At 40.4% G+C, this 27,286-nt stretch overlaps 2 protein-coding genes across 3 annotated transcripts in view; one reads left to right on the top strand and one right to left on the bottom strand.

The window, feature by feature from the left end:
* CENPP (centromere protein P) overlaps nucleotides 1-27,286 on the bottom strand; it is a 272,761-nt gene that overhangs the window by 72,812 nt on the left and 172,663 nt on the right. The gene's annotated exons all lie outside the window — the stretch shown is intronic.
* ECM2 (extracellular matrix protein 2) overlaps nucleotides 1-27,286 on the top strand; it is a 41,611-nt gene that overhangs the window by 4,347 nt on the left and 9,978 nt on the right. Inside the window, exons 2-7 of one of the 2 annotated variants that reach the window (XM_015117266.3) lie at nucleotides 9,323-9,641; nucleotides 14,864-15,052; nucleotides 17,598-18,107; nucleotides 20,606-20,721; nucleotides 22,740-22,875; nucleotides 27,038-27,195. In XM_015117266.3, the coding sequence (XP_014972752.3) occupies nucleotides 9,350-9,641; nucleotides 14,864-15,052; nucleotides 17,598-18,107; nucleotides 20,606-20,721; nucleotides 22,740-22,875; nucleotides 27,038-27,195 (1,401 nt within the window). In that variant the 5' untranslated portion in view covers nucleotides 9,323-9,349. Of the gene's footprint in view, nucleotides 1-9,322; nucleotides 9,642-14,863; nucleotides 15,053-17,531; nucleotides 18,108-20,605; nucleotides 20,722-22,739; nucleotides 22,876-27,037; nucleotides 27,196-27,286 lie in introns of both variants that reach the window. The other variant, XM_015117264.3, reaches the window with a different exon arrangement.

Below are 27,286 nucleotides of genomic sequence, written 5' to 3'. Positions count from 1 at the left end.
TTAGTGGGCAGAGGCCACGGATTGCTGAGCAATAGCTTATAATATACAGGGCAGCTCCCCACAAAAAAAGAATTATCTGGCGCAAATTTTTTTTTCTTTTTTTTTTCTTTTTTTTTTTTTTGAGACTGAGTCTGGCTCTGTCACCCAGGCTGGAGTGCAGTGGCACGATCTCAGCTTGCTGCAACCTCCGCCTCTCGGGTTCAAGCAATTCTCCTACCTCAGCCACCTGAGTAGCTGGGACTACACGCACCCGCCACCACACCCAGTTAATTTTTTGTATTTTTAGTAGAGACAGGGTTTCACATGTTAGCCGGATGGTCTCGATCTCTTGACCTTGTGATCCGCCCACCTCGGCCTCCCAAAGTCCTGGGATTACAGGCGTGAGCCACCGTGCCTGGCCTCTGGTGCAAAATGTTAATAGTGATGAGGATGAAAAATCTTATCTAAATGAACTTTGACAAAATAATAATAATATTTTGAGGGTTTAAAAATACATATATAATTAAAACACAGAACTGAAATAGAATACATACTGGGATGGCATAAATGGAGTTGAAGTTCATCCTGGTTCTTGTATTGTCCAGGAAGAGGTAAAGGTACTAATTTATATTAGGACTTTGGTAAGTCAAGGATGTATGTGGTAATCTCTACAAAGAAGAGAATGATAAAAAGTGTATAACTGGCCAGGCATGGTGGCTCACGCCTGTAATCCCAGCACTTCGGGAGGCTGAGGCAGGTGGATCACGAGGTCAGGAGATCGAGACCATCCTGGCTAACACGGTGAAACCCCGTCTCTACTAAAAATACAAAAAATTAGCCAGGCGTGGCGGCAGGCGCCTGTAGTCCCAGCTACTCGGGAGGCTGAGGCAGGAGAATGGCATGAACCCGGGAGGCAGAGCTTGCAGTGAGCCGAGATAGTGCCACTGCAATCTGGCCTGGGTGAAAAAGTAAGACTCCGTCTCAAAAAAAAAAAAAAAAAAGTGTATAATTACTAATGAAATCATAAAAACCAAGCAACCAATTAAAAAGAAAGAAAACAGAAAAAGGAACATAGAATATGTAGGACAAATAAAAAGCAAATATAAAGTATATTTCAACTCAAACATATTAAATTTTACATTAAATATAAACAGCCTAAATGTTCCAGTTCAAGACAAAAATTGTTAAACTGAATTAAAATGCCACTAATAGGAACTTACTGAAAATACAAAAACATAGAAAGGCTGAAAGCAAAACATATATTTTGCAGACATTAACCAAAAGAAAGCAACTACATGCAGGAGCAGAAAACCAAAGACCACATGTTCTCCCTTATAACTAGGAACTAAGTCCATTAGGTACTCATGGACATAAAGATGGCAACAATAGACACGGGAGGAAGGCAGGGAGAGGAACAAGGATTGAAAAACTGTTGTGTGCTATGCTCAGTGCCTGAGTGATGGGATCATTCATATCTCAAATTTCAGTATCACATAACATACTCAGGTAACAAACCTGCATACAACCCTCCTGAATCTAAAAAGCCAAAAAAGAAAAAAAAATGCAGCTACATTAATATTAGACAAAGTAGATCTTACAGCAAAAGCACTCCCAGAGACACTGAAAGTATTTACCTACTGACAAATGCACCAGAAAGATATAACGACTCTAAATTTGTACATACCTACAATCATTAGGACAAACAAGGCAAATTATTAGGACAATTTGGACAAATAGGTTGATAGTATTAAAGTCTTTAAAATCCGGACTGATATTCTATCTACTAATTAAAAAATATTAATTACTTTTTCTTGGCATAAAATGACTACTAATTTTTTTTAACAGACTTTTTTCAGAGCCTTTTTAGATTCAGAGCAAACTGAGTGGAAAGTACAGAGTTCTCATATGTGCTTTTCCCCCACTATCGAAATCTCACACCCTGGATAAATCTATGCTGACATATCATTACCACCCACAGGTCCATAGTTTACGTTAGGGTTCACTCTTGTTACTCTGTCTTGGGTTTTGACTAATTTTTAATGACATGTACCCACCTTTATAGTACTGTTGTCCATTGGTATCCTTGGGGGACTGGTTCCAGGAGCCCTCAAGGATACCAAAATCTGAGGCTGCTCAAGTTCCTTAAGTAAAATGGTATAGTATTTGCATATAATACACACATATCCTCCTGTATACTTTAAATAATCTCTAGATTACTTACACCTAATACACTGTAAAGGCTATGTAAGTAGTTGTTACGCTGTATCATTTAGGGGACAATGACAAGAAAAAAAAAGTCTGCATATGTTCAGCACAAATGCTACATAGGCCAAACTACATTTTTCACTCATGGTTGGTTGAATCCAGATGCAAAACCTGTGATATAAAGGGCTGACTATACTGTATTAGAAGAGTTTCACTGCCCTAAGAATCCTCTGTGTTCCACCTATTCATCCCTCCCCACCCCAAATCCACTATTCTTTTATAGTTTGCATAGTTTTGCCCTTTCTAGAATGTCATAGAGTTGAAATCATACATATGCCATCTCAGGTTGGCTTATTTCATTTAGTTATATATTATATGCATTTAAGGTTCCTCCACGTTTTTTCATGGCATCATGGCTCATTTCTTTTTGGTGTTGAATAATGTTCCATTGTCTGAATATACCATAGTTTGTTTATCCATTCACCTATTGAAGAACATGTTGCTTGTTTCTAAGTTTTGGCAATTATGAAAAAAGCTGCTATACATATCTGTGTGCAGGTTTTTGTGTGGACATAGATTTTCATCTTATTTGGGTAAATACCAAGGGGCACGATTGCTGGGTTGTATGGAAAGAGTGGTTAGTTTTATAAGAAACTGCCAAAGTGTCTTCCAAAGTGGCTGTAGCATTTTGCATTCCCACCAGCACTGAATGAGACTTACAGTTGCTCCACACACTCACCAGCACTGGGTGTTGCCAGTGTTTTGGGTTTTAGACATTTAATAGATATGTAGAGGCATCTGAATTTAATTTGTAATCTGTCTACTATTTTTGAAACTAATATTTGGGATAAAAGTGTTGAAATTTTGGAGGATAATTGTAGATTTGTCTATTTCTTTTTGCAGTTTTTGAAAACAAGTTCACCAATTATTTTTGGTAATGTCTAATCTGCTATTCATCCCTTGTCATGTATTTTTTTCTCTCTCACATTGTAGTTTTCATCTTTAAAAGTTTGATTTGGGTTTTTAAAAAATATCTTCTATGTTTCTACATTACATGGTTAATCTTTCCTCTACCTTCTTGAACATATAGAATATAGGTATAGTGATTTTTAAAGACCTAATTAGTATATCAGCACTGTCATTTCTGAATTGGTTTCAATAAACTGATTTTTCCCATTAGAGGTCAACTTTCCCTGATTCTTTGTGTACCTGGTAAATTTACATTGGATCCTAAAACATTTGTTGGGTTCTCTGAGACACTGTCAAGTTCCTGTACACAGTTTAGTTCTTTCAGAAAGGCTTGCTTTTAAGCTTTATTAAATGAGATTACAGCAGCCTTTAGCCTAGGGCTAATTATTTTCCTCTACTGAGCTAATGCTCTTCTGAGTACTCTACCAGATGCCCTGTGAATTGTAAGGTTTTCCACTCTGACTGGTGGAACACAAACTCTTCCTGGTCTTTTTAAGCTCCAGAGACCATTTTTTTTTACTCCTCCCCCCCCACCCCCCGCTTTGTCCTTTAGGTTAGTTCTTTTCCCAGTCTCAAGTATTAATAAGTTTACTTACATATATGTGTTATCCAGTATTCAGTGGAAGACTTCACATCTCTGGAAGGGTTTCTCTGGGTTAGCTCTCACCTCTCTGTACTCTGCCCTAGGAACACTAGTCTCTTTGGTGTCCTCAGATTTCCAACTCTATCTTTTAAAAACAACTCGGGCAGACTGCTGGACTCTGCCTGTGTTCCCCTCCCTGCAACTCCCTTGAGGGAGGAAGCAGGTCAGTTACAGGTCTCTCCGGGCATTTGATTTGCATCCCCTCTCAGGGATCACTGACCTGGACTGCTCTTTGTTTAATATTTGGAAAATGCTTCATATATATTGTTCTACTTTTAAGTTGTTTCAGGTGCGAAGGTATACGTGGTCCCTATTACTCCATGTTGACTGGGAGTCAGATTTGATAAGTTTTGTCATAATACTGGTGTAATGGCTGAACGATTCTCTAGGAAGCGACCATGATGTAGCTTCACAGACTCTCCAAAAGTCTGTGAAATTACATCATGGTCGCTTCCTAGAGTATCATTCTACTTCATGGAGCCACTCTGGTTACTAGTTGTCAAACTAGTAGGAATGTTATTATGGCAATACAGGGAAGGTGATCTCCACAAAACCATGCTCATTTTCATGGCCTTCAGGTGATATACTGTATGCAGAATGTCAAAAATGGGTCAGTTAGTGACATTTGTACCTAGGCCGAGGACCCAGGATGGCAGCCATATGTTTGCTAATACCATTATAGGTTTCTACTAAGAAACAATCACAATATTTGCCAAGACTTAGCACGGATGACCCTGCATTTCCTAAACATTTGGGTGGTAGACACTGTGGCTTGAGGAAGGCATGCATTACCCTGAGCTCATGCTCATGGTTTTCAATTTAGATATGCTTGGAATTTCCACAGCTTGTCTTAGGTTGTGAAGTGGACTTCTAAGAATCTGCATATCAACAAATTACAGTCATATGTCACTTAGCGACAGGGATGCATTCTGAGAAATGTGATGTTAGATGATTTCGTTGTTGTACATCATAAAGTGTACTTACACGAACCTAGATGGGACAACCTACTATACACCTAGGCTATATGATAGAGCCTATTGCTCCTAGGCTACAAACCTGTACAGCCTGTGACTGTACTGAAAACTGTAGGCAACTGGAACAGAATGGAATTTGTGTATCTAAACATATCTAAAGCCAGGTGTGGGGGCTCATGCCTGTAATCCTAGCATTTTGTGAGGCTGAGGTGGGTGAATCACTTGAGCTCAGGAGTTTGAGACCTGCCTGGGCAACATAGTGAGATCCCGTCTTTACAAAAAAAAATATAAAAATCAGCTGGGCATGGTAGCATGTGCCTGCAGTCCCAGCTACTTGGGAGGCCGAGGTGTGAGACTGGCTTGAGCCCAGGAAGCGGAGGTTGTAGTGAGCTGAGATGGCACCACTGCACTCCAGCCTGGGTGGCAGAGCCAGACCCTGTCTCTAAATAAATAAAAAATAAACATATCTAAATATAGGAAAAGTATGGTTAGAATATGGTCTAAAAGAATTTAAAAAGGGTACACTATATAGAGTACTTACCATGAATGGAGCTTGGAGGACTGGAGGTCACTCCGGTGAGTCAGTGAGTGTGAAGGCCTAGGACATTACTATACACTACTGTAGATTTTATAAACACTGTACACTAAGACTCTACTAAATTTATAAGAAAGTTTTTTTATTTCTTCAATAAATTAGCCTTAGCTTATTGTAATTTAACTTTATATACTTTTTATTTTTTTAAAAACTGACTCTTTTGTAATAGCATTCCTCTCTTTTTTTTCTTTGTCTAAAGGCTTGATTTTTTAAATCGTTTCAGAAAACTTTTCGTTTATCTTTTCTACAGTTTTTTTGGTTTCTGTTCTGATCTTTAATATTTCTTTTTTGTAACTAATTTTGGGTTTGGTTTGCTCTTCCTTTTCTAGTTCTTTAAGATGCATTATTAGGTTGTTTATATAAAGTTTTTCTACTTGTTGATGTAGGTGTTTATTGCTGTAAATTTCCCTCTTAGTAGTGCTTTTGATATATCCCATAGGTTTTGGTGTGCTGTTTTCATCTTAATTTGTTTCAAGAATTTAAAAAAATTCCTTCTTAATAACACTTGGCTTAAAACACAAATACATTGTACAGTTGTACAAAAATATTTTCCTTGTAGCATAATTCTATAAGCTTTTTTTCTATTTTTCTATTTTAACTTTTTTGCTAACTGTTTTTGTTAAAAACAGGCAAACATGCATTAGCCTAGGCCTGCATCAGGTCTAGATCATCAATATCACTGTCTTCCACCTCCACATCTTGTCCCACTGGAAGGTCTTCATGGGTAACAACACTCATGATAATGCCTTCTTCTGAAATACCTCCTGAAGGAACCACCTCAGGCTGTTGCACAGTTAACGTTTTTTTTTTTAATAGGTAGAAGGAGTGTACTCTAAAACTGAAAAATAGTAAATACATAAACCAGTAATATAGTCATATATTAAAGTATTATGTACTGTACATAATTGTATGTGCTGTACTTTTTTCTTTTTTTTTTTTTTGAGACGGAGTCTCTCTGCACTCTGGGCATGGTGGTGCATGCCTGTAGTCCTAGCTACTCAGTGCAACCTCCGCCTCCTGGGTTTAAGTGATTCTCCTGTCTCAGCCTCCCGAGTTGCTGGGATTACAGGCGTGCACCACCACACTCAGCCAATTTTGTATTTTTAGTAGAGACAGGGTTTCACCATGTTGGCTGGGCTGGTCTCGAACTCCTGACCTCAAGTGATCCACCCACCTTGGCCTCCCAAAGTGCTGGGATTACAGGCTTGAGCCACCGTGCCCAGCCTGTGCTGTATTTTTATATGACTGGCAGTGCAGTAGGTTTGTTTATACCAGCATCACCACAAACACATGAGTAATGTGTTATGTTATGATGCTGTGACATCTCTAGGCAATAAGAATTTTTCAGCTCCATTATAATCTTTTGGGACCATTATGGTATATGCAATCTGTCACTGACAAAAAAGTCATTATGTGGTACATGACTGTACTTTCTTTGGTCAAGTGGTCAGACAGAAAGATTGAGTCAAATGCTTGTAGGGTCTCTCAGTTTTTGTTTTTTTGTTTTTTTTTTTCTTTTGAGACAGAGTCTGTCTCTGCTGTTACCCAGGCTGGAGTACAGTGCTGTAATCGCTGCTCACTGCAACCTTGAACTTCTGGGCTCAAGTGAGCCTCCTGAGCCTCTTGCCTCAGCCTCCTGAGTAGCTAGGACTACAGGCATGCACCACCATGCCCAGCTAAGTTTTTATGTTTTAGTTGAGACAAGGTCTTGCTATGTTCCTTACTCTGGTCTTAAACTCCTGGCCTCAAGCAATCCTCCCACCTTGGTTTCGGCCTCCTATAGGGCTGGGATTATAGGCAGAAGCCACAGTGCCTGGCCTCTCAGGTATTTTCTAAGGTTCCAACAAGACGACTGGGTTAGCAGTCTATGGCCACTTCTTATCTCTTAATCCTTCAGTGCCTCTCCTTTGCAGTTTAGTGTATTAATCTCTGTATGTAACATCACCTTGAATGTTTTACCATTCCTTCCCATCACAGTTTTGTTCTGGTTGGTGAAGGAGACCAAGGCATGCCTGTGAGAATTGAAATAAATTTCATCACTGAGCAAGTTAGTTACTTTAACCTTCTAGAATCACCAAATACTTTAAATGCTCATTAAAAAGATAAGAGCGGCAAATCTGTTGTGATCTGGGTTCTTATGATACCTGGGGTTTTAGTTTCTCCTCCATACTGGGCTGTGTAAAGAAGGCTCTTCATCTTGGGGAACACTGACAGCGAGTGGACCTGAGGAGAGAGCAGGAGGAAAGCTGCAAGCGGTGTAGGGGTGTGTGTGTGTATGTGTGTGTTTCGTAGCTGTAAAATTCTGAGAGGCAGTCAAAACTGCCAACCTTCCTTTGTAGGACTAACTTTAGGCCAAGAGAGACTGGCTGAGTGAATCCTTTGATGACAGCTGCTGCAACACCTTGGTGAAGGTTTCTCCTGTCCCTGGCCACCAGACTCACAGGAATTGTGCCAGTCTGTCTGACCATAATGCTACTACTGTACCAAGAGTGCCTAAATATTCATTTCTTAAATGTTTTTCAGCTTTACTATGTGCAAGGCCCTGTACTAACCCTGAGACCAGCTAATTAAAGAGTTACTCTTCCTGACTCTTACCTCCTTATAACTGATGCTGCTGACCGTTATTTTTATATGGTATCATCATGCCCTTCCCCCCAGACAATTCTAAAGCTAGAGAATAAAAGCACAAAACAGAGCGGCTGGGAAAATGGGTTGTGGATTACATCAGTCATAGAACGTCTTAGCAAACAGGCGGAGAGAAATCTCCCAAGTAATCTTTGAAAACCTGCAGAACATCAGAGCCCAGAGCGGGGGCCATGTCTGATCCACCACCGTTACTGGTAATGAGAGTTTCCCTGGAACACATCCGCGCTCATTTGTTTACATACTGTTGTTGGGAAAAAGGCTTATGGGGTGCCTGCATAAACGGGCCATAAAAATATGGGACAGTAAGTTGTGGAAAGCCACAAGAGAACTCTGAGGAGGAAAGCCTTCCTATTGCCATTATGTCCCCATGCTCTGAGTGCAACCTGCTCTCTTATCTATAAACACTGTGCTACAGGAGAAAGACACTCCTTTGAAACATTGAAATGTGGACAGACATACAGGCTCCTAGTTAAGCCCGCTCCCATTAGCTACTCCCCAATAAGTTAAAGATATGCTATTTAAGCACAAAGGAGATTCATTTAAACTGCTATTGCTATAGATTACGCCTATGACACGCTGCCTCCCTTTCACTGTTTCGCCCTAAACATCTGCTTCTTAGATCTAAGTGATTGTACTCAACAAATAGTGTGGAGATCAGAACTCTGGGCCTTTTGCAGCCCCCATTTTGCAACTGGCCTCCTGGCTCCCACCTTTATGAAATCTTAACCTGTCTCTTCTCTTCCTTTGTCACCACTGGGCTTTGGGTACCCTATGGGTGGTGTTGAGGCTGGTCCCCAACATATGACTATGGCTGCTTTCATGCTACAATGACAGAGCTGAATAGTTATGACAAAGAAGGTGTAGCCTATGATGCCTCAAATATATACTATCCGGCCCTTTATAGAAAAAGGTTTCTAATTCCTGGTCTAAAGATAAAGGTAAGATACAAAAAGGTTCTGGCCAGGCATGGTGACTCATGCTGTAATCTCAGCACTTTGGGAAGCCAATGCAGGAAGACTGCTTGAGCCCAGGAGTTCAAGGCTGCAGTGAGTCATGACTGAACCACCGCACTCCAGCCTGGGTGATGGAGCAAAACCCCGTCTCTATGGAAAAAAAAAAAAAAAAGTTTTTTGATTCTGATAGAAGAATTCCAAATTATGATTTGGCAATAATACTGTAGCATATAGCCCATATATCGTAAGTGTAATTTCTCAAAGACTTGCCTACTGAGGCATACAAGCAAATATATAAGCCAATTTTCAGAGGTAAAAATTTAGTCACCACTAACTTTGAAATATTGTTTCATTCTAGAAATTAGCTGGTGAAAAAAAATCAAACATGAAGATTGCAGTTTTGTTTTGTTTTTTTCTGCTTATCATTTTTCAAACTGACTTTGGACAAAATGAAGAAATTCCTAGGAAGCAAAGGAGGAAGATCTATCACAGAAGGCTGAGGAAAAGTTCAACCTCACACAAGCACAGATCAAATAGACAGCTTGGAACTCCGCAAACAACAATTTTTACACCAGTAGCAAGATTTCCTGTTGTTAACTTTGATTACGGCATGGAGGAAAAGTTTGAATCTTTTTCAAGTTTTCCTGGAGTAGAATCAAGTTATAATGTGTTACCAGGTAAGAGAACAATATAAGAGAGAGACAGAAGGAGGGAGGAGGGTGAGAGATGGTATGGGGAAAGAGAAGGAGAGAGGGAGAGAGGGAGAACATCTCCATGAAGATAATCTTCTAAAGAAAAATCCAGGTTATTATATTACTTTTTGGTTTAATCTACAAACATACATTTTAAAATAATTTTTAAAAATGGGGCCAGGTGCGGTGGCTCACACCTGTAATCCCAGCACTTTGGGAGGCTGAGGTGGGCAGATCACGAGGTCAGGAGTTTGAGACCAGCCTGGCCAACATGGTGAAACCCCGTCTCTACTAAAAATACAAAAAATTAGCTGGGTGTGGTGGCGTGTGCCTGTAATCCCAGCTACTTGGGAGGCTGGGGCAGGAGAATCACTTGAACCTGGGAGGCGGAGGTTGCAGTGAGCAGACATAATGCCACTGCACTCCAGCCTGGGCGACAGAGCAAGACTCTGTCTCAAGATTAAAAACAAAACAAAACAAAACACCCCCAAAAAACCAAAAGCAGCTTAAGGAACATATTTATAATACAAAATTATTAGACAAAAGTTACTTATCCCACCACTATATTTACAAAATCATAGTTATCATTTTGGTTTATTTCTTTCCAGTATGTTTACTATGCATATATTTTAAATAGTTGTAATCCTAACATAGATAACATACATAAACATTTATAAACTGCTTTTCCATTTATAACAATAGATCATCTAGAATACAGAAATAAATTATTCAGATGATTCTGTGAACATATGGCTATTACATATTTTCAACCAAAAATTTTCAACCACAAATAGAATTAAAGCCACTGAATTCATTTTATATAGGTTAAGCCACTGACATTTAAAAGATTTAAGTGACTAAAAATTCTGCTAAAGATTTCAATTAGGCATTTATAAAAACTAGTATTAAATGGTTTACATTTTTCCAAATTTGGAAGAAAAAAGTATTATAGGCATGTTACCATTAAATAAAACTTTCAAAAGAATAACAGAAAATATCACCATATGATGTTCTGTGGCCAGTATTTCATATATTGTCTCAATACAGCTAAATGCTTCTTCATTAGTTATTTCCATGAATTTAACAGAAATAATATACAATTATCCTGAAAATAGGCAATTTAAGCCACACTTACAACATGATTGGGAAAAGAAAGGAAGAGAAATCAACTTAAAAAAATTGTAATAATAATGTACTCATAACTGCTAAAGAATGATGAGGTCAATATTTTTAGTTAAGTGGAAAGATAGCTAAGCTATAATAATGGAAAACGAAAAAGCCAAAAAAGAAGTATTCATAACGTGATCTCAAACTTGTGTAAAAAAAATGTTTGTATATGTAAGCATATATGCATAAAAGTACAGAAGATATATACTAAGCATTTCCAAATTGTCCAAAAATATTTTCCAGTGATTTTACAGTACTTTTTGATTGTATCACCACACATAACACAAAATTTACCATTTCATCCATTTTAAAGTGTACAATTCAATAGCATTTAGTACAGTCACAATATTGTGCAACCATCACTACTATCTTGTTTCTGAACATTTTCATCCCACCAAAAGGAAACTCTGTACCTAAACTCCTCATTTCTCCCCACTCCCAGCCCTTGGCAACCACTAATCTATTCTGTGTCTATGAATTTGCCTATTCTGGAAATTTCATGTAAATGGAATCACATAATATGTAGCCTTGTGTATCTAACTTCTTTACTTAGTATAATGTTTTTTAAAGTTCATCTATAGTTAGCCTGTATCAGAACTTCATTCCTTTTTATGGCTGAATAATATTCCATTGTATCGGTGGCTCAAGCCTGTAATCCCAGCACTTTGGGAGGCCGAGGCGGGCGGATCACAAGGTCAGGAGATCGAGACCACAGTGAAACCCCGTCTCTACTAAAAAAATACAAAAAATTAGCCGGGCGCGGTGGCGGGCGCCTGTAGTCCCAGCTACTCAGGAGGCTGAGGCAGGAGAATGGCGGGAACCCGGGAGGCGGAGCTTGCAGTGAGCCGAGATCGCGCCACTGCACTCCAGCCTGGGCAACAGCATGAGACTCCGTCTCAAAAAAAAAAAAAAAAAAAAAAAAATTCCATTGTATGGCTATACCATATTTGTTTATCCATATTGCTTATCAGTTGATGAACATCTGGGCTGTTTCTACCTTTTGGCTATCATGAATAGCACAGCTATGAGCATTAATGTAAGTTTTATTTCAACACCTATTTTCAATTCTTTTGGGTATATACTTAGGAGGAGACTGTTGGGCCATTTGGTAATTCTATATTTAATTTATTGATGAACTGCCAAATGTTTTCCAAAGTGGCTACACTGTTATATATCCACCAGCAATGGAAGAGGATTCCACTTTCTCTACATTCCTGCCAACAACTATTTATTTTTAATTATAGCTGTTCTTTTATGAAGTGGTATCTCATTGTGGTTTTGATTTGCATTTCCCTAACAACTAATGATGTTAAGCATCTTTTTATGTGCATGTTGTCTATCTGCATATTCAACTCCTATGCCTATTTCTTTCTTAAGAGATGGGGTCTTGCTCTGCTGCCCAGGCTGGAATACAGTGGTACAATCATAGCTCACTGCAGTCTTGAACTCCTGGGCTTCAGTGATCCTCTGCCTCAGCTTCCCAAGTAGCTGGGACTACAAGAATGCACCACCGCACCTGGCTAACTTTTTAACTTTTTCTGTAGAGACAGCATCCCATTATGTTGTCCAGGCTGGTGTCAAATTCCTGGCCTCAAGAAATCTTCCCTCCTTGGCCTCCCAAAATGCTGGAATTACAGGCGAGAGCCACTGTATTGGGCAAGTTTTGCCCATTTTTTAATTGCATTGCCTTTCTGTAATTCAGTTATAAGAGTTCTTTATGAATATTCTGGATATCAGGACCTTATCAGATATATGATTTCACATATTTTCTCCCATTGTGTATACTGTCTTTTCCCTTTCTTAACAATGTCCTTTGATGCACCAAATTTTAAATTTTGATAAAGTCTAATTTATCTTTTTCTTTAGGTGTCATATCTAAGAATCCACTGCCAAATATGAGGTTATAAAGATTTACCCCTATGGATTTTTCTAAGAGTGTTGTAGTCTTACCTCTTATATTTAGAGCAAAGGTCTAAATATAAGATATATTAGGTCTTTGATCCATTTTAAGCTAATGTTTGTATTTGGTGAAAGGCAGGGATTCAGCTTCATTCTTTTGCTGGTGGTGTCCCAGCACCAGTTGTTGAAGATTGTTCTTTCCTCCACTGAATGGTCTTGACACCTTTCTTGAAAATCAGTTGTTCACAGATGTATGTCCGACTTTCAATGTTCCACTGGCCTATATGTCTATCCTTATACTAGTATCACACTGACAAAAGCTGATTATTGTGTCTTTGTAGTGAGCGTTTTGAAATCTGGAAGTGTGAGATCTCCAACTTTGTTCTTTTTTCTCAAGATTGCTTTGGTTATTTGGGATCCCCTATAGTTCCAAATGAATTTAAGGATCCGCTTTTCCATTTCTGCAAAAAAAAAATGGCCATGGACATTTTGATAGCGTGCTTTTGATAACCCGGAAGAAACTCATATGTGTATTTTTGTTCAGAGGAGCAACTGGGTAGGTGGGATTAGCCTATTGCAAGTATCCAAATGAGAGATGGGTAGGGCCTGAATTGGGCTGAGTTAGTGGTCGGGGAAAGAAGGGGACTAACGTTGAGAGGCTCATTTGGGGGTGGAACTTGGGGATAGTGGCTCAGATGGAGGAAAGTTATCTGGAATGACACCTGGATTGGAAGAAAAACATCCCCCCTAATATTCTCCTCAGCTTTCTAACGGTCTGCTTAGCTGATACACTTATCCACATATCTGCAATCTTGTATGTCGGAAAATGAATATATGCACTGCATCATGCACTTTATTTGTTTATTTATTTATTTAGAGACAGAGTCTTGCTCTGTCGCCCAGGCTGGAGTGCAGTGGAACGATCTTGGCTCACTGCAACCTTCACCTCCTGGGTTCAAGTGATTCTCATGCCTCAGCTTTTAGAGATGGGGTTTCACCATGTTGCCCAGGCTGGTCTCAAACTCTTGGTCTCAAGTGATCCACCCGCCTCAGCCTCCCAAAGTGGTGGGATTACAGGCATGAGCCACCGCGCCCAGACAGTATTATACACTTTAAAAGGGTGAATATTATAGTATGTGAATATTTCAATAGCATAATAAACCATAAAAAAGATAGCTCAGTGTCTCACTGAGAAGCACCATAGAAGCATGCTGTCTGGTTTCACCTATTCCCATGTGCACATCAAGGGTGGGCTGTGAGCTTGTCATTAGTGCTAGCTCAGCTCTCCAATCACATGATGGAACTGGATTGGCTGGTGGCTTTGGAAGTTTGGTGTGGCCGTACAATTTGCATTGGTCAGTGTAATTAGACACTTTTAGAGTTCAAGTGTGATTTGTAACCTCACATTCCCACTATCGCAGTGATCGGGACAGCCTACTTATAGATGAATCCTGAGTGAATATGATGAGCTGAGCCCCTGTGTCCCCACATTAGACACAAAGTATAAATGAAAAATAACTGGCCGGGCGCGGTGGCTCACGCCTGTAATCCCAGCACTTTGGAAGGCCGAGGCGGGCGGATCACAAGGTCAGGAGATCGAGACCATGGTGAAACCCCGTCTCTACTAAAAATAGAAAAAAATTAGCCGGGCGCAGTGGCGGGCGCCTGTAGTCCCAGCTACTCGGGAGGCTGAGGCCGGACAATGGTGTGAACCCGGGAGGCGGAGCTTGCAGTGAGCCGAGATTGCGCCACTGCACTCCAGCCTGGGCGACAGAGCGAGACTCCGTCTCAAAAAAAAAAAAAAAAAAAAAAAAAAGAAAAATAACTGAGATTTGGGGATTGTTTGTTGCTGTTATATAATTTAATCTACCCTGATGGATACAAAATGGAAGCGCAGTTCAGCCCCAAGTTACCATGAGGGAGTTCACTCTTAGAGCCTAAGTGAAGGGGCTGAGAGGAGAGCCTGTGAAAAGCATTTCAGCATTTCTTGTCTACATGACATTTTTACCCTACACATGAATGCACGTAGAATTCTACTCTTGTGTGGTCAGAGCAGTCTGACTTCACATTGTGTTTACTTCCATTCACAGTTGCTGGTAACCACATAAGAAATTTAAATTTGTGCTTTTGTTTTCTTCTAGGAAAGAAGGGACACTGTTTGGTAAAGGGCATAACCATGTACAACAAAGCTGTGTGGTCCCCTGAGCCCTGCACTACCTGCCTCTGCTCAGATGGAAGAGTGCTTTGTGATGAAACCATGTGCCATCCCCAGAGGTGCCCCCAGACAGTTATACCTGAAGGGGAATGCTGCCCTGTCTGCTCTGCTACTGGTATAGAGATTTAGCTAAGCAAAATATCAGTGTGTGATTGATCTTTAACTTCCATTTGTTTTTGTTACTAATTTTAGATTAAAATTATGATACGTTAGTCATCTGAGTACTTAAAATATTGGCAGAATGTTGATTAACATAGAAAATATCTGGGAAAATGCATGGTAGGGGATATAAATAATAGACTGTGGCTTTATAGTTCTAGCTCTATCAGATTCAGTAAACTTGGATGAGATTACATTCCACATTTGACTCTCAGCTTTAGAGGTACGGTAAGAGAATTTCTACAACTAACAGACCCTGAATTCTTACTGAGTTAAGGGCTCTGCTTTGGTCTATGTGTGCATTATCCCACTTAATCCACCCCAACATGGCTTTATCACCGTGAAGCCAGGGTAAACAAAGGAAGAGTGATTTGCATCTAAAGAGAATAAAGCCCCAGCCCTCTGGCTATACCCAGCCACTCAAAGGCAGCACAGGAACCCACATCGCTGCTTGGATAATCCCAGGAAAATGCAGAAGTGTAGCCTGAAGCATGATTTTCTCACGTGGCCCTTCTGTGTGCAGGAGATCACAGCATGGGTTTTGTTGGCTGCTCATGGACCCCTTCTCCAATGAGGCTCATACCTGACTGAATGAAGGACCCTTCCCGGGAGGCCCAGTCTCCTCTGAGAAAAGCCTAACCAACACCTTATGAAAATAAGCAAATAAATACTTGTTAAATACTTGGCTGGGAATGGATAGGGCCATCTTCTCTTGTCTATAACCGAGGTAGATTGCTCCCATGCACACAGATGATCACAGGGTAGGTGTCTACAAAAGTCTCCTGCCAGGAAAAACTTTTGACGTTTTAGAAATTGTGTTTTGCTTTATACTACCAAATATTTCACTAACGTTTAAAGAGAGTTAGGAAAAAAGTGTTCAATGAAACGTATTCCTTGGAGTGAAATAAACACAAGGTTTACAAAGTAAGAGTCACAAATTCTCAGACATTTTTTCAAAAGACTTGGAGTATTCTTGAAATGTAGTTATTTTGGAAAAATAAACTTGGATATACAGGAAGGATTTTAAATGTTTCAATATGATAGCTTTAGTTTCCTTTTACTAACTTTTTCCTATTCTCCTTCTGCATGTTTTGCTAGAGATGTGAAAAAACTCACAGACTTTATAATACATACTGAATTGATATCTCAAGTAATTTCTCCAAATAATTATATTTCCTGAGTTCTTTTCGGGAGTAGTTTATATATAGTATTAAATAAGAGTAGGCAGATGATTAAGTAAATTTATAAATCTTGATGAAAGGAAATGTATGCACCCTGGCTGGGTACGGTAGTTCACACCTGTAATCCCAGCACTTGGGGAGGCTGAGGCAGGAGGATCACAATGGGTCACGTGTTTGAGACCAGCCTAGTCAACACGGCGAAACCCCATCTCTACTAAAAATACAAAAATTAGCCTGGCATAGTGGCGGGGTGCCTGTAATCCCAGCTACTTGGGAGGTTGAGGCAGGAGAATCGCTTGAACCCGGGAGGCAGAGGGTGAAGTGAGCCGAGATCATGCCACTGCATTCCAGCCTGGGCGACAGAGCAAGACTCTGTCTCAGGGGAAAAAAAAAAAATTTATGCACTGTGAAATCAGTTCTTCCTAGAACTGTTTACTCAGAGAGTGAATTTGAATCTAGTCTTTGTCTTGTCTTCCCCACTTTCTGCCAAAGATTTAACAGCTGAATATAAATGTAGATTCACTGTCTACTATCATTTATTCTATTCTCACCGTCATGGAAGGATAAACAGCACTCCTGTGCATATGTCTAAGTTAAAGCAACATCACTTAAGTCCAGAACGTCATTTGTAGGTCTCAGGTAGTAAAGACGATTTAAGTATAGAATCTGGGAGAGAGGAGGACAACTTTCTCTCTATAACTCTGAATTTCAGAGGATGACACTAGGATGCCAGGGACAAAAATAGTGACAAATCTATAACAAAAGTTGGTTTCACTGCTATAAGCAATTAAAATATACACCTGTTTCACTTTTTTAATGTCTGGTAAACAGTCTACAAATTCTCACATTAGCAATAGCCCTAGTGAACAGAACAGTATCTATTATAAAGGTATCACATCTGATTATAACACAATCTCACAACAGGATTGCTTACCATTTTGCCTCATGTGGCAATATTATTCCCTCCTTAGTCACCAGGTAGCATGATATGTTAGCAAAAATAAGCATTAAGTTATTTAATATAAAAATTAGTATTAAGGTCCACAGGTGAAAAAAATGTAAGAGAGCTTACAAAATAGAAATAAAGTGACTATTAAAACTTTTTAAGCAAAAATTTCAAGGTGCATTTCATCTTTAAATTGCACTCAAATACTTGGAGGGAATAATATTTACTAATCTCATTTTTGTTATGATTTTTTCTTTTATTAATATCATCAACTTATCTCTGCTACCTCATCCTTGCGTGGTCATTAGTCTCCTATTCTCTACTCAGTGGTATAGCATTAAATGATAGAAATGAATTTTCTGGTGATTCTTCAGAACAAAGAGAACCTACCAATTTACTTCATAAGCAACTGCCACCTCCTCAGGTGGGAATGGACCAAATAGTAAGAAAAGAAGCACTTCAATCTGAGGAGGATGAAGCAATGAAAGAAGATACAGAGCAAAAGACAGAGACCCCTGAATCTAGAAATCAGAGGCAACTTTACAGTGAGGGGGACAGCAGAGGAGGAGACAGAAAGCAGAGGCCTGGAGAGGAGAGGAGGCTGGCACACCAGCAGCAACGCCAAGGAAGGGAGGAGGAGGAGGAGGAGGATGAGGAGGAGGAGGGTGAGGAGGATGAGGAGGAGGAGGAAGACGAGGAGGACCCGGTAAGAGGAGATACGTTCCGAATGCCCTCTCGATCCCCACTTCCTGCTCCTCCGAGAGGCACACTGCGCCTGCCAAGTGGGTGCTCTCTGTCCTACAGGACCATCAGCTGCATCAACGCCATGCTCACCCAGATACCACCACTCACAGCACCACAGATAACAAGTCTGGAGCTCACTGGTAAGAGATGTTCACTTCTGCTTTATTTTGTGCTTTAGAAGTAAATGACTCTTAGCAGCTGGGCATGGTGGCTCATGCCTGTAATCTCAGCACTTTGAGAGGCTGAGGTGGCCAGATTACCTGAGGTCAGGGGTTCGAGACCAGCCTGGACAATATGGCGAAACCCCATCTCTACCAAAAATACAAAAATTAGCCGGGTGTGGTAGGGCATGCATGTAATCCCAGCTCCTCAGAAGGCTGAGGCAGGAGAATCGTTTGAATCCAGGAGGCGGAGGTTGCAGTGAGCTGAGATTGAGCCACTGTACTCTAGCCTGGGCAACTGAGCAAGACTCCATCTCAAAAAAAAAAAAAAAAAAAAAAGTAAATGACTCTTAGGCAAGTGCAGTTGTATACACCTGTAGTCCCAGCTACTAAGGAGGTTGAGGTGGGGGAATGGCTTTAGCCCAGTAGTTTGAAACCAGTCTAGGCAACAGAGTGAGACCCTGTCTCTTAAAAAAAAAAATGAACGATTCTCATTGCTCTATGAAGATTATATTTTAATTTCATCCTAAAAATTGATCCTGAATAGACTAATTTCATAATCTTCAAATATATAAACTTTGCAGAAAAGATAGCTATTTACTGCAGAATAGCAGTCAGGTATAAAGCAAACTCCTCCAAATCAAATGATGATTTCCTACTGATGTTTCTTAAAAATCAGCTTTCATGAGGTATAATTTGTATGTAGTAAAACTTATTTTTAGTACATAAGTTCTGAGTTTTGACAAATGCACATTGTCATGTAGCCACCACCAAAAGTAAGATATAGGACATTCTGTCACTCCCCAGAATTCCTTGTTTCCCCCTCCAGCAGTCACTGGCCACCAAAGAACACTGATCTGTTTTCTGTCTCTACAGTTTTGCCTTTTCCAGAGTGTTACATAAATGGAATCATACAATACATAGCCCTTTCAGTCTGGTTTCTAATGTTTTTGAGAGCCACGCATTTTGTTTTGTGTATCAGTAGTTCATTCCTCTCTTCTGCCAAGTAGTGTTCCATCATGTGGATGGGCCATGGTTTCCTACCAGGTATACATCATCTGAGTTGTTTCCAGTTTGGGGTGATTATGTATAACGTTGCTATAAACATCCATGTACAAATGTTTGTGTGGACCTAAGTCTTCATTTCTCTAGGGCAATGCCCAGGAGTGGGACTGCTGATATGGTAAATACATGTTTAAGTTTATAAGAAACTGCCCGACAGTTCTCTAAGGTGGCTGCTCCTTTCCCACCTGCATGCTGGGGAGCTCCTGCCTCTCTGCAGCCTGCCAGCACTTGGTACTGTCAGTTGCTTTTTTCCCCTCGTTTTTGACATTCTAGTGGGAATGTGGTCATCTAGACCTTTTGCCCATGTTTCCATCGGACCACCAGGGAGGGCTCTGAGTAGAACAGCAGGACCAGGTGTGACAGGCTGGCTGGTGGGGACACTGTGGGTGCTGGGAACAGCAGGAGCCTTCGTCTGGGTAATGAGGCCCCTATGCCAGGGGTGGCTCTGGAGATGCTGGGGTGAGGGGAGCTGAAAAGGTCAACACATTTGTGCAGGGATGGCCATTTGTGACAGCACACTGCCAGTGTCAAACATAATAGAAGCTTCCGTGGCCTTTCTGACAAAGGATTTCATCCTACTTTTATATGATCACCTAAGGAATTCCTCTCATGCTCAGCAACGCCCCTTCCTCCTGTGGCCTGTGCACCAGGTATGCTCTGCCCTAAGAAAACCCAATCTGTGAAAGTCTGAAGTCTTGGAAAAGATAAATGACCCACACTGAGCTACACTGTTACGGTTTTATAAGAAGGTCACCACGTGACTTTTATGGTATGTACTATTGGTACGCTCACTTTCTGGGTTTAAAAATCGACTACTGAACTTAACTAAATGTTAAAACAAAAACCCATAAAATTAGGGCATATAGGAACCTTTGCAGATTGAAGCCATAGAGGCATAACATTAGATGTCAGAGAGTCTTGGAGATGATCTCCCCCAGCTTCGTATGCAGAGATGGAGACAGGCTCAGAGGAGGTGAGTGATTTGCATGAGCATTCATGGACAAAAACAGAGGCATGCTTCTAGTCCAAGAAAATGGCTATGGGAGAATATGAAGACTAAAAATCAGTTTCTGTATAACCTTCCACACCTTTGTTGTAAATGCACAATGTTACCAGTACTCTCCAGCAGACCACATTCTGGCTGTGTTAAGCACCTTCATCTAAACCATGATATACTTACAGTCTGATGAATCCTTAGAGAGAAAATGTCAACTATGTTAAACTATCTATTTCCAGCCTGTTACTTTTCTGAACATACTTTGGTTATATAATATATATTCTGTCCTTGTTCTGAGTATTGCTTTCTCCTCCAGACAAAGCTCTCTCTTGAAATCTATGCACACACGCCCATACATGTGTGTACATGTATGTATATGCACACATGCCTAAAACATAACCGCTGTATGTCCTAGGCAATTCCATCGCCTCCATCCCAGATGAAGCATTTAATGGATTACCAAATTTGGAAAGGCTTGATCTGAGCAAAAATAATATCACTTCTCCAGGCATAGGTCCAAAAGCATTCAAGGTAAATACATGCTCTGATTTGTCTATTTGGACGAATGGCTTCACTATGACTTGCACTGGTTGGAGATGGGGAAGGGAGGAAAAGGAAAATGCTTCTAATTGGTAGTTTTCTTCTAAGAAAGTTTCCTCTCTGATGTTCCTAAACTGCATTCAAGTTTTCTCTTGAATATAGTTTATTATTTTACATACTTTTAGCTTTGCCATAAGGGCACCAACAATAGCATTAGTGACAAAACTAATGATTTTAATTTATGGAGTAGTTTCTCCCCAAGTAACTGAAAACATGCTAAAATCTGGTCTCTTACCATATGAAGTATTTTCTGGAAATAAATTGAGCCTATCTGGAAACTCTATTGACATTTTTCAGGCCAGCAAGACACGCCTTCCTTTTTTTGTTTGTTTTGCTTCGTGCAATGAACAAAACCTGATGGAGGATACTTTGGCAGAAGGGGGTTCTGGAAAAACAGATAGGCTCAGATAAAAACTAGGGATAGCTTGGAAAAGAAGAGGGAAAGAGAGAGAACAGGAAACAGCATAGAATAAACCTTTGAAAGATACAGATTGAACTAATTTTATATATATATATAAACGGGCCGGGCGCAGTGGCTCATACCTGTAATCCCAGCACTTTGGGAGGCTGAGATGGGTGGATCACGAGGTCAGGAGTTTGAGACCAGCCTGGCCAACATGGTGAAACCCCGTCTCTACTAAAAATACAAAATTTAGCCGAGTGTGGTGGCATGCGCCTGTAGTCCCAGCTACTCGGGAGTCTGAGGCAGGAGAATTGCTTGAATTCGAGAGGCAGAGGTTGCAGTGAGCCGAGATTGCGCCATTGCACTCCAGCCTGGGCGACAGAGGCAGACTCTGTCTCAAAAAACAAAAAGGAGGAAAGAAGACAGAATTCAAGGAATTTAAGAGTTAAGAGAGAAGGGGTTTATGTTTGTTAAAAAAACAAAAAACAAAAAACAAAAAACTCATAAATGTGTGTGTTTGAAAAGCCATAAATAAAGCACATTATATTTTACTAGGTGAAACTGTTACTCCCTTGGGCAGTCTTCTGGGTCTTCCACCCACTCTTCAGACAAATCACTGGCCTCTTATATTCTCAGTTCCTGTTTCTTATCTGGAGTCTAGGCTGGCAGATAAGAGGGTTCCACATTCACATCCTAGATCTACTTCGTGCTATCCATCCTTCTCCTAGAAAATGGCTAGCATTAGGGGGTCCTTTCCCTATATTTGACCAAGAGAAAAACATTGTAGGAGATTACCTCCTTTTCTTGCTTTGGAATTCTCTGTCCCATTCCGAAACTGTTGAAATTTAAATATGATCACTGGAGAGGTGAATCATTCCATGGGACTTTACTAAAATCTACCTAACCACAGTTCCCCACTTTTGGTGGTAGAGGGTAGGTTTGATCAATGAACACACAACTACAAATGTGAAAAGATACTTTTCCAGACAGTCAACTGGATGCCATATAGGAATAGCTTGTAACATCTGTAGTCCTTAGTTTTGAAAAATTTCCACAGTAATTAGTGTCATTTTATGACCTTTCTGGAGTAGATAAAAAACTGAGGTTTACAAGTATGTTAAAAGGATTGATTGCTATCTTAATTGTTAGCATCCATGACAGCTTCAGATTACTGCATGATTTCATGAAATTTCTGTGTATTGCTGAAAAAGTGGAAACCTAAGATCTAGCAAGAACGACCAATCCAGTAGTTATGGCAGCTTTCTCTCACTTTCTAAAAAGCTGCAATATAAACATGGTGAGTAAGCTACAAAATAATCAAATGTAGTCTGTTGAAAATCCCTGAGAATCAATGCTACTACCAGCATCAATATCAACCTGGCAGGGGGAATATGGGGTTTGCTGTGTGGCCTGGATATTACTGTCTAAGCCTAAGGAAAGATAGTTTGTGAGACTTTCAGTCAGTGCTTCAAAACGACCCTTATGTGAAATGTGACTGCACAGCTGTGACTAGATAAAAAAGTAACTTTGAGATTTGCTTTTTAAGCTTCTGAAGAAGTTAACGCGTTTGAATATGGATGGAAATAATTTGATACAGATTCCTTCAGAATTGCCATCTACATTAGAAGAACTTAAAATCAATGAGAACAATCTTCAGGCTATTGATAAAGAAAGTTTATCAGGTATTTAATATTTGTTTTTCAATGATATGCTTCCTTATAATCTTTCTTATATAGTGGTATAGAAATTTTATTTACAGTATTGCCAAATGAATAAATAGTAAATATTTTTAGGTCACTTAACCATTTGAGTTGTTAAAACTTCTTTTAACTATTAATTGGCAAAACGTAAAATGAATTTTAAAGTACCTGTTATCTTTGTACCTTACCCATGAATAACATTGTTTCTCAATGATTCCAGGTTCTTATTATTCACAAGACAATAAATTTACTACAAATCCAAAATATCTGAAGAATTATACTACATATTCCCCACAACGCCATGCGTTTTGCATTCTGGATCGACAATTTTGTCGGTTCTTCGAAGTGACTAACTAGTGCCATGGCTTGTTGACTGGATCTCCTTTATCACTCTGATGGTCAATACACCCCACCCACAACTCTTGCTGCCTCCATACAACTTGCTATTTTCATTTATCATGGGTTGGAACCTAAAGACAAAACTAAGCACATGGGAATTATGCATGAAATATGAATAAACGGGCACTGCATATGAGGCTGAGATGCTGTCCTACAAAGAAAGCACATGCTCTTCATGGTGTTAACTTTGGCTTTGGCAGTTTTGTCCTGAGAGGGCTTGGGCTGGAACTTCTGTACTCGTATGGCACTGAAGTCCTGCTAACTCCACACCCCACGGCATGTGGATGCACGGCTCCCCCTGTGGCCTAGCTTTCCGACAGCCTTTAGTGAGGGTGCCCTACATTCTGTGCACTTGACATTGCTGGCACTGGCTCCTCTTCTGCCTGTTTCTGGACTGTGCTAGATAGCTGAAGACATCATATGTGACTCTGTATAAAAGAGGCTTTATCACATTTTACTTTTCATGAATTCTAGCTAATGCCTTTGATTGTACTGTGTACTTTTTTGAGACAAGGACTGCCTACCTTTTCTTTTTATCTTCCTAATAGTCTAGCATAGCTCTTGAGGTTAGTGCTCAACACTGTCTGTTTACTTGCTTTGAAACATATTATGTTTTTATTCATTAAGTTATTTATTAAACAAAGCCTTTAAAGGAATGAAACAATCCAATTGTTTCCTGTAGGTCCCAAAAAACTTCACAGGAACAAAACACTTCTGGTACTGAGAAAAGAGCAATAATAATGAGAATTGCCAAATCTGAGGATTAGTTATGGAAATACTCAATTTCCAGATGGATTTCAGGACACACAGAAAAACATTAATAAACACAAATTTTGATGGAGAGTGCCAAATGGGAAAGACATTAGAAAATTCAATTTCTAACTGCTGAAGACCAAAGGGTGCCAGCAATCTAGAACAACTGTACTAACAGGCTGTATATGAACTACAAGTCAGTCACATTTTTAGTTGGGTTATCAGAATGAGGTGTTATAAAACATGCACTCCTGATTGTGAAGGTGCTTTCACACACCCCTGGAACTGCCTTAAAGAGTACTCTTCTCCCTCACTCACAAATGCTTCTAGATTCCCAGAGTGTTGACAGGAAGTCAGGGTGAGTGGGCTGTCTGCCTGCCTTTCTTAGCCCGCCTTTCTCCACAGTCTGAGCACCGAGGAGCCTCGGCTCCATGCCGGCAATGCTTTCTGTCCTCCGGCCCAGATACCCCTGCTGCACTCCCTGGGTGGGCTGAGTTCTAAGAGCTACTGCTGTACCGGTCCCTTGGGTGCTGGGCTCCCCCTGGCTGGGAGTCCTGATGCTGTGGATGGTCAGGCTGGCTGCCAGGAATGCTATGAGGCCACCCTGCTTCTGTGTGGAAGCAGGTGGCCCACTGCTCTTCTGTCATCTCTCTTGGGGCGGCTCCTCACTCATGACCTTTCAGATTATAGCTCCAGAGAGGGGGAAGGAGGGCACGCCAGGGAGAGAAAACAGCACAAAGGTGCAAATAAATGAGACAATTTGCGATACTGTGGGACCTGCAAGCAGGCACAGTGAAGGTGAAGGGCAGGCAATGAGTAACACCAGGGGCTGCACACACCTTGCTGAAGGGCAGGGAATTTACCTGCAGGAGGAGCAGAGTCCACCTGAGATGTGCACATGTGTTATGGAGAAAGGGAAGGACTTAAAATTGAGAGAGGTGTGAAAGGTGGAGGGAGGGACAGCAGAGGAAAACCAGGCATGCTTTAAAAGCATTTTTGTTGTCACTAATGACTGAAACAACCAAAGTAGGAGCCCTGGAGGTTGCTCTAGTGGATGACCATGTGATGCTGCCTGCCAGGAACATCGAGGCACCTGCCATGTCCACAACCTGTCATGGTACCACCCACCATGGAAGACTTCCTGTTTCCTGTCCATGAATCCTTTCAACATCTACCTCAAGTCTCACCTACAAGAAACACTCTCTAGCACCATCCTATTTCCTGTTACCTCCTATTTCCTATATATACCAGAGAATAACTGCAAAAGAAAACACAGTGTCCTGAATTTGTACTGTTTCTCTCTTTTTCTCTCAGTCATGTAATGGCCATTAGTTCATTTCTGTTACCTATTTTTCAAAGAAAAACTTCCACTGCGTTTCAAAACTTCACCTATTTACTAGAGAAAGACGTCAGATTCTCAGTACCTTTAGTTTTGGAAATGAAAGCGAATATGAGGAAATATAACCACTTATCACAATTTACTGGCTGGCCTGGCTACTTCCTGTTGCTCAGCACTTCCATTAATCCTAAGGACCACCACCAGGTTAACCTCTTGCTGTCTTGAGAATGAGAGCCAGACGTTGTTGTCCAGGGTGCAAAGGCCCTCCCAGAATTAGCTGGGTGTGGTGGTGGGTGCCTGCAATCAGCTACTTGGGAGACTGAGGCAGAAGAATCGCTTGAACCTGGGAGGTGGAGGTTGCAGTGAGCCAAGACCATGCTATTGCACTCCAGCTTGGGCGACAGAGCGATACTCTGTCTCTAAATAAATTAAAATAAAATAAACTAAAAAAAGGCCCTCCCAGCATACTTGTGTCTGAACACCAACCTTCACTCCACTGTGCACAGCCACACCAGGGCTAGTCTCCTCTCCCCCTGAACAAACCCACATGGTCTTTCAGCTACATGTGCTCAGCTGGCTGTTACAGCCTGGAAGTTCCTCCTACTTCTATCTAAATCTTTCTGTCTGTAGGAGACTGGCACTTTCATACCACTCACATCTACACTGCTTTTTCTTCTTATAATCTTCCAGCATTTATTATTTCTATTCTTGATGCAACTGTCTTTGCTGTTGCCTAAGAACAGAACTGAGTCCCACATGGCATTCGGTGCAATGCCCATGAAGGGGGTTGAATAGAAAACATCCCCTAATCTGGGAATTTTGGCCACACCCTGAACCTCTGATTCAGATGCCTCTGGGTATTGTCATTGCTGAGCTGTCCATTTTGCAGCATGGAGCTTCCATTTGACCTGGATCATACCACTCCTGAGACTAGTAGAAACAAAGTAGAAAAAAAACTTGTTTGTATAAAGGCCTTTCTTGCTAGTTCAGTCTGAATGCGTGGAGAATTTTTGATCATCATTCTTTCAAAGCTTCCATTTGGCTGCACTCTGTGCCAACAAGTGAGTAACTATGATGGGAATTCACTGCTCTGGTTTACTTCTGACTCCCTTGTTCAGAGACTGAGGGTGAGCCAGGGAAAGTGTTCTTTTTTGTGTCCTGGAAAAAAAAATCCCTCATTGCATTAAACTTCCACCCACCCCATTGCCTATTATGCTGCCATTTCATACATCTGTGTCTTTGCAATGTTTCCAATGACTGTCCACAACTTTCTCTTCCTTTCCTATCTGAATTCCAAATCCCTGTTCAGCCACCACAACTTCTATGGAAACTCCTCTGCCTCTCTTTCCTATCTTCCTCCCTCTCTTCTCTCTTGCTTCTGTTCCTTACACATATTGTTAGCACCTAGCATTTCAATGATTTTTTTTCGGGTCTGCCTCACTACTGGACCATGCATTTAGTGCTGGTTGAATTGAGCATCTGGGATGTACAAAGTACTTAAGAAAAGACTTTATAGGAGGATACAAAGGTTTTAAAAAAAACTGTATTTGCCCTGCAAATAAACTGGCCATTTCACATGACATTTCAAAAGCCTACAAAAATCTGCATGGTTTTTCAATTATCCTAATATTCTAATACTTTTATTTTTTATAGACTTATATCAACTGGTCACCTTAGAACTGGAAGGAAATAATCTCAGTGAAGTCAATGTCAATCCTTTAGCTTTCAAACCTTTGAAGAGCCTAGCCTACTTGCGTCTGGGAAAAAATAAATTTAGAATTATACCACAGGGTCTTCCTGCTTCTATTGAGGTAACAATATATTTCTTTTGATGCTTTAAATGTATATTTTAAATATGGTATACAACAAAATATATTTTAAGACTATTGTGATATAAATTAA

Source organism: Macaca mulatta, chromosome 15 (assembly GCF_049350105.2).
Source record: "Macaca mulatta isolate MMU2019108-1 chromosome 15, T2T-MMU8v2.0, whole genome shotgun sequence".
Lineage (NCBI taxonomy): Eukaryota > Metazoa > Chordata > Mammalia > Primates > Cercopithecidae > Macaca > Macaca mulatta.
Note: the sequence above shows the minus strand (reverse complement) of the source record. Positions and strands in the feature narration are given on the sequence as shown.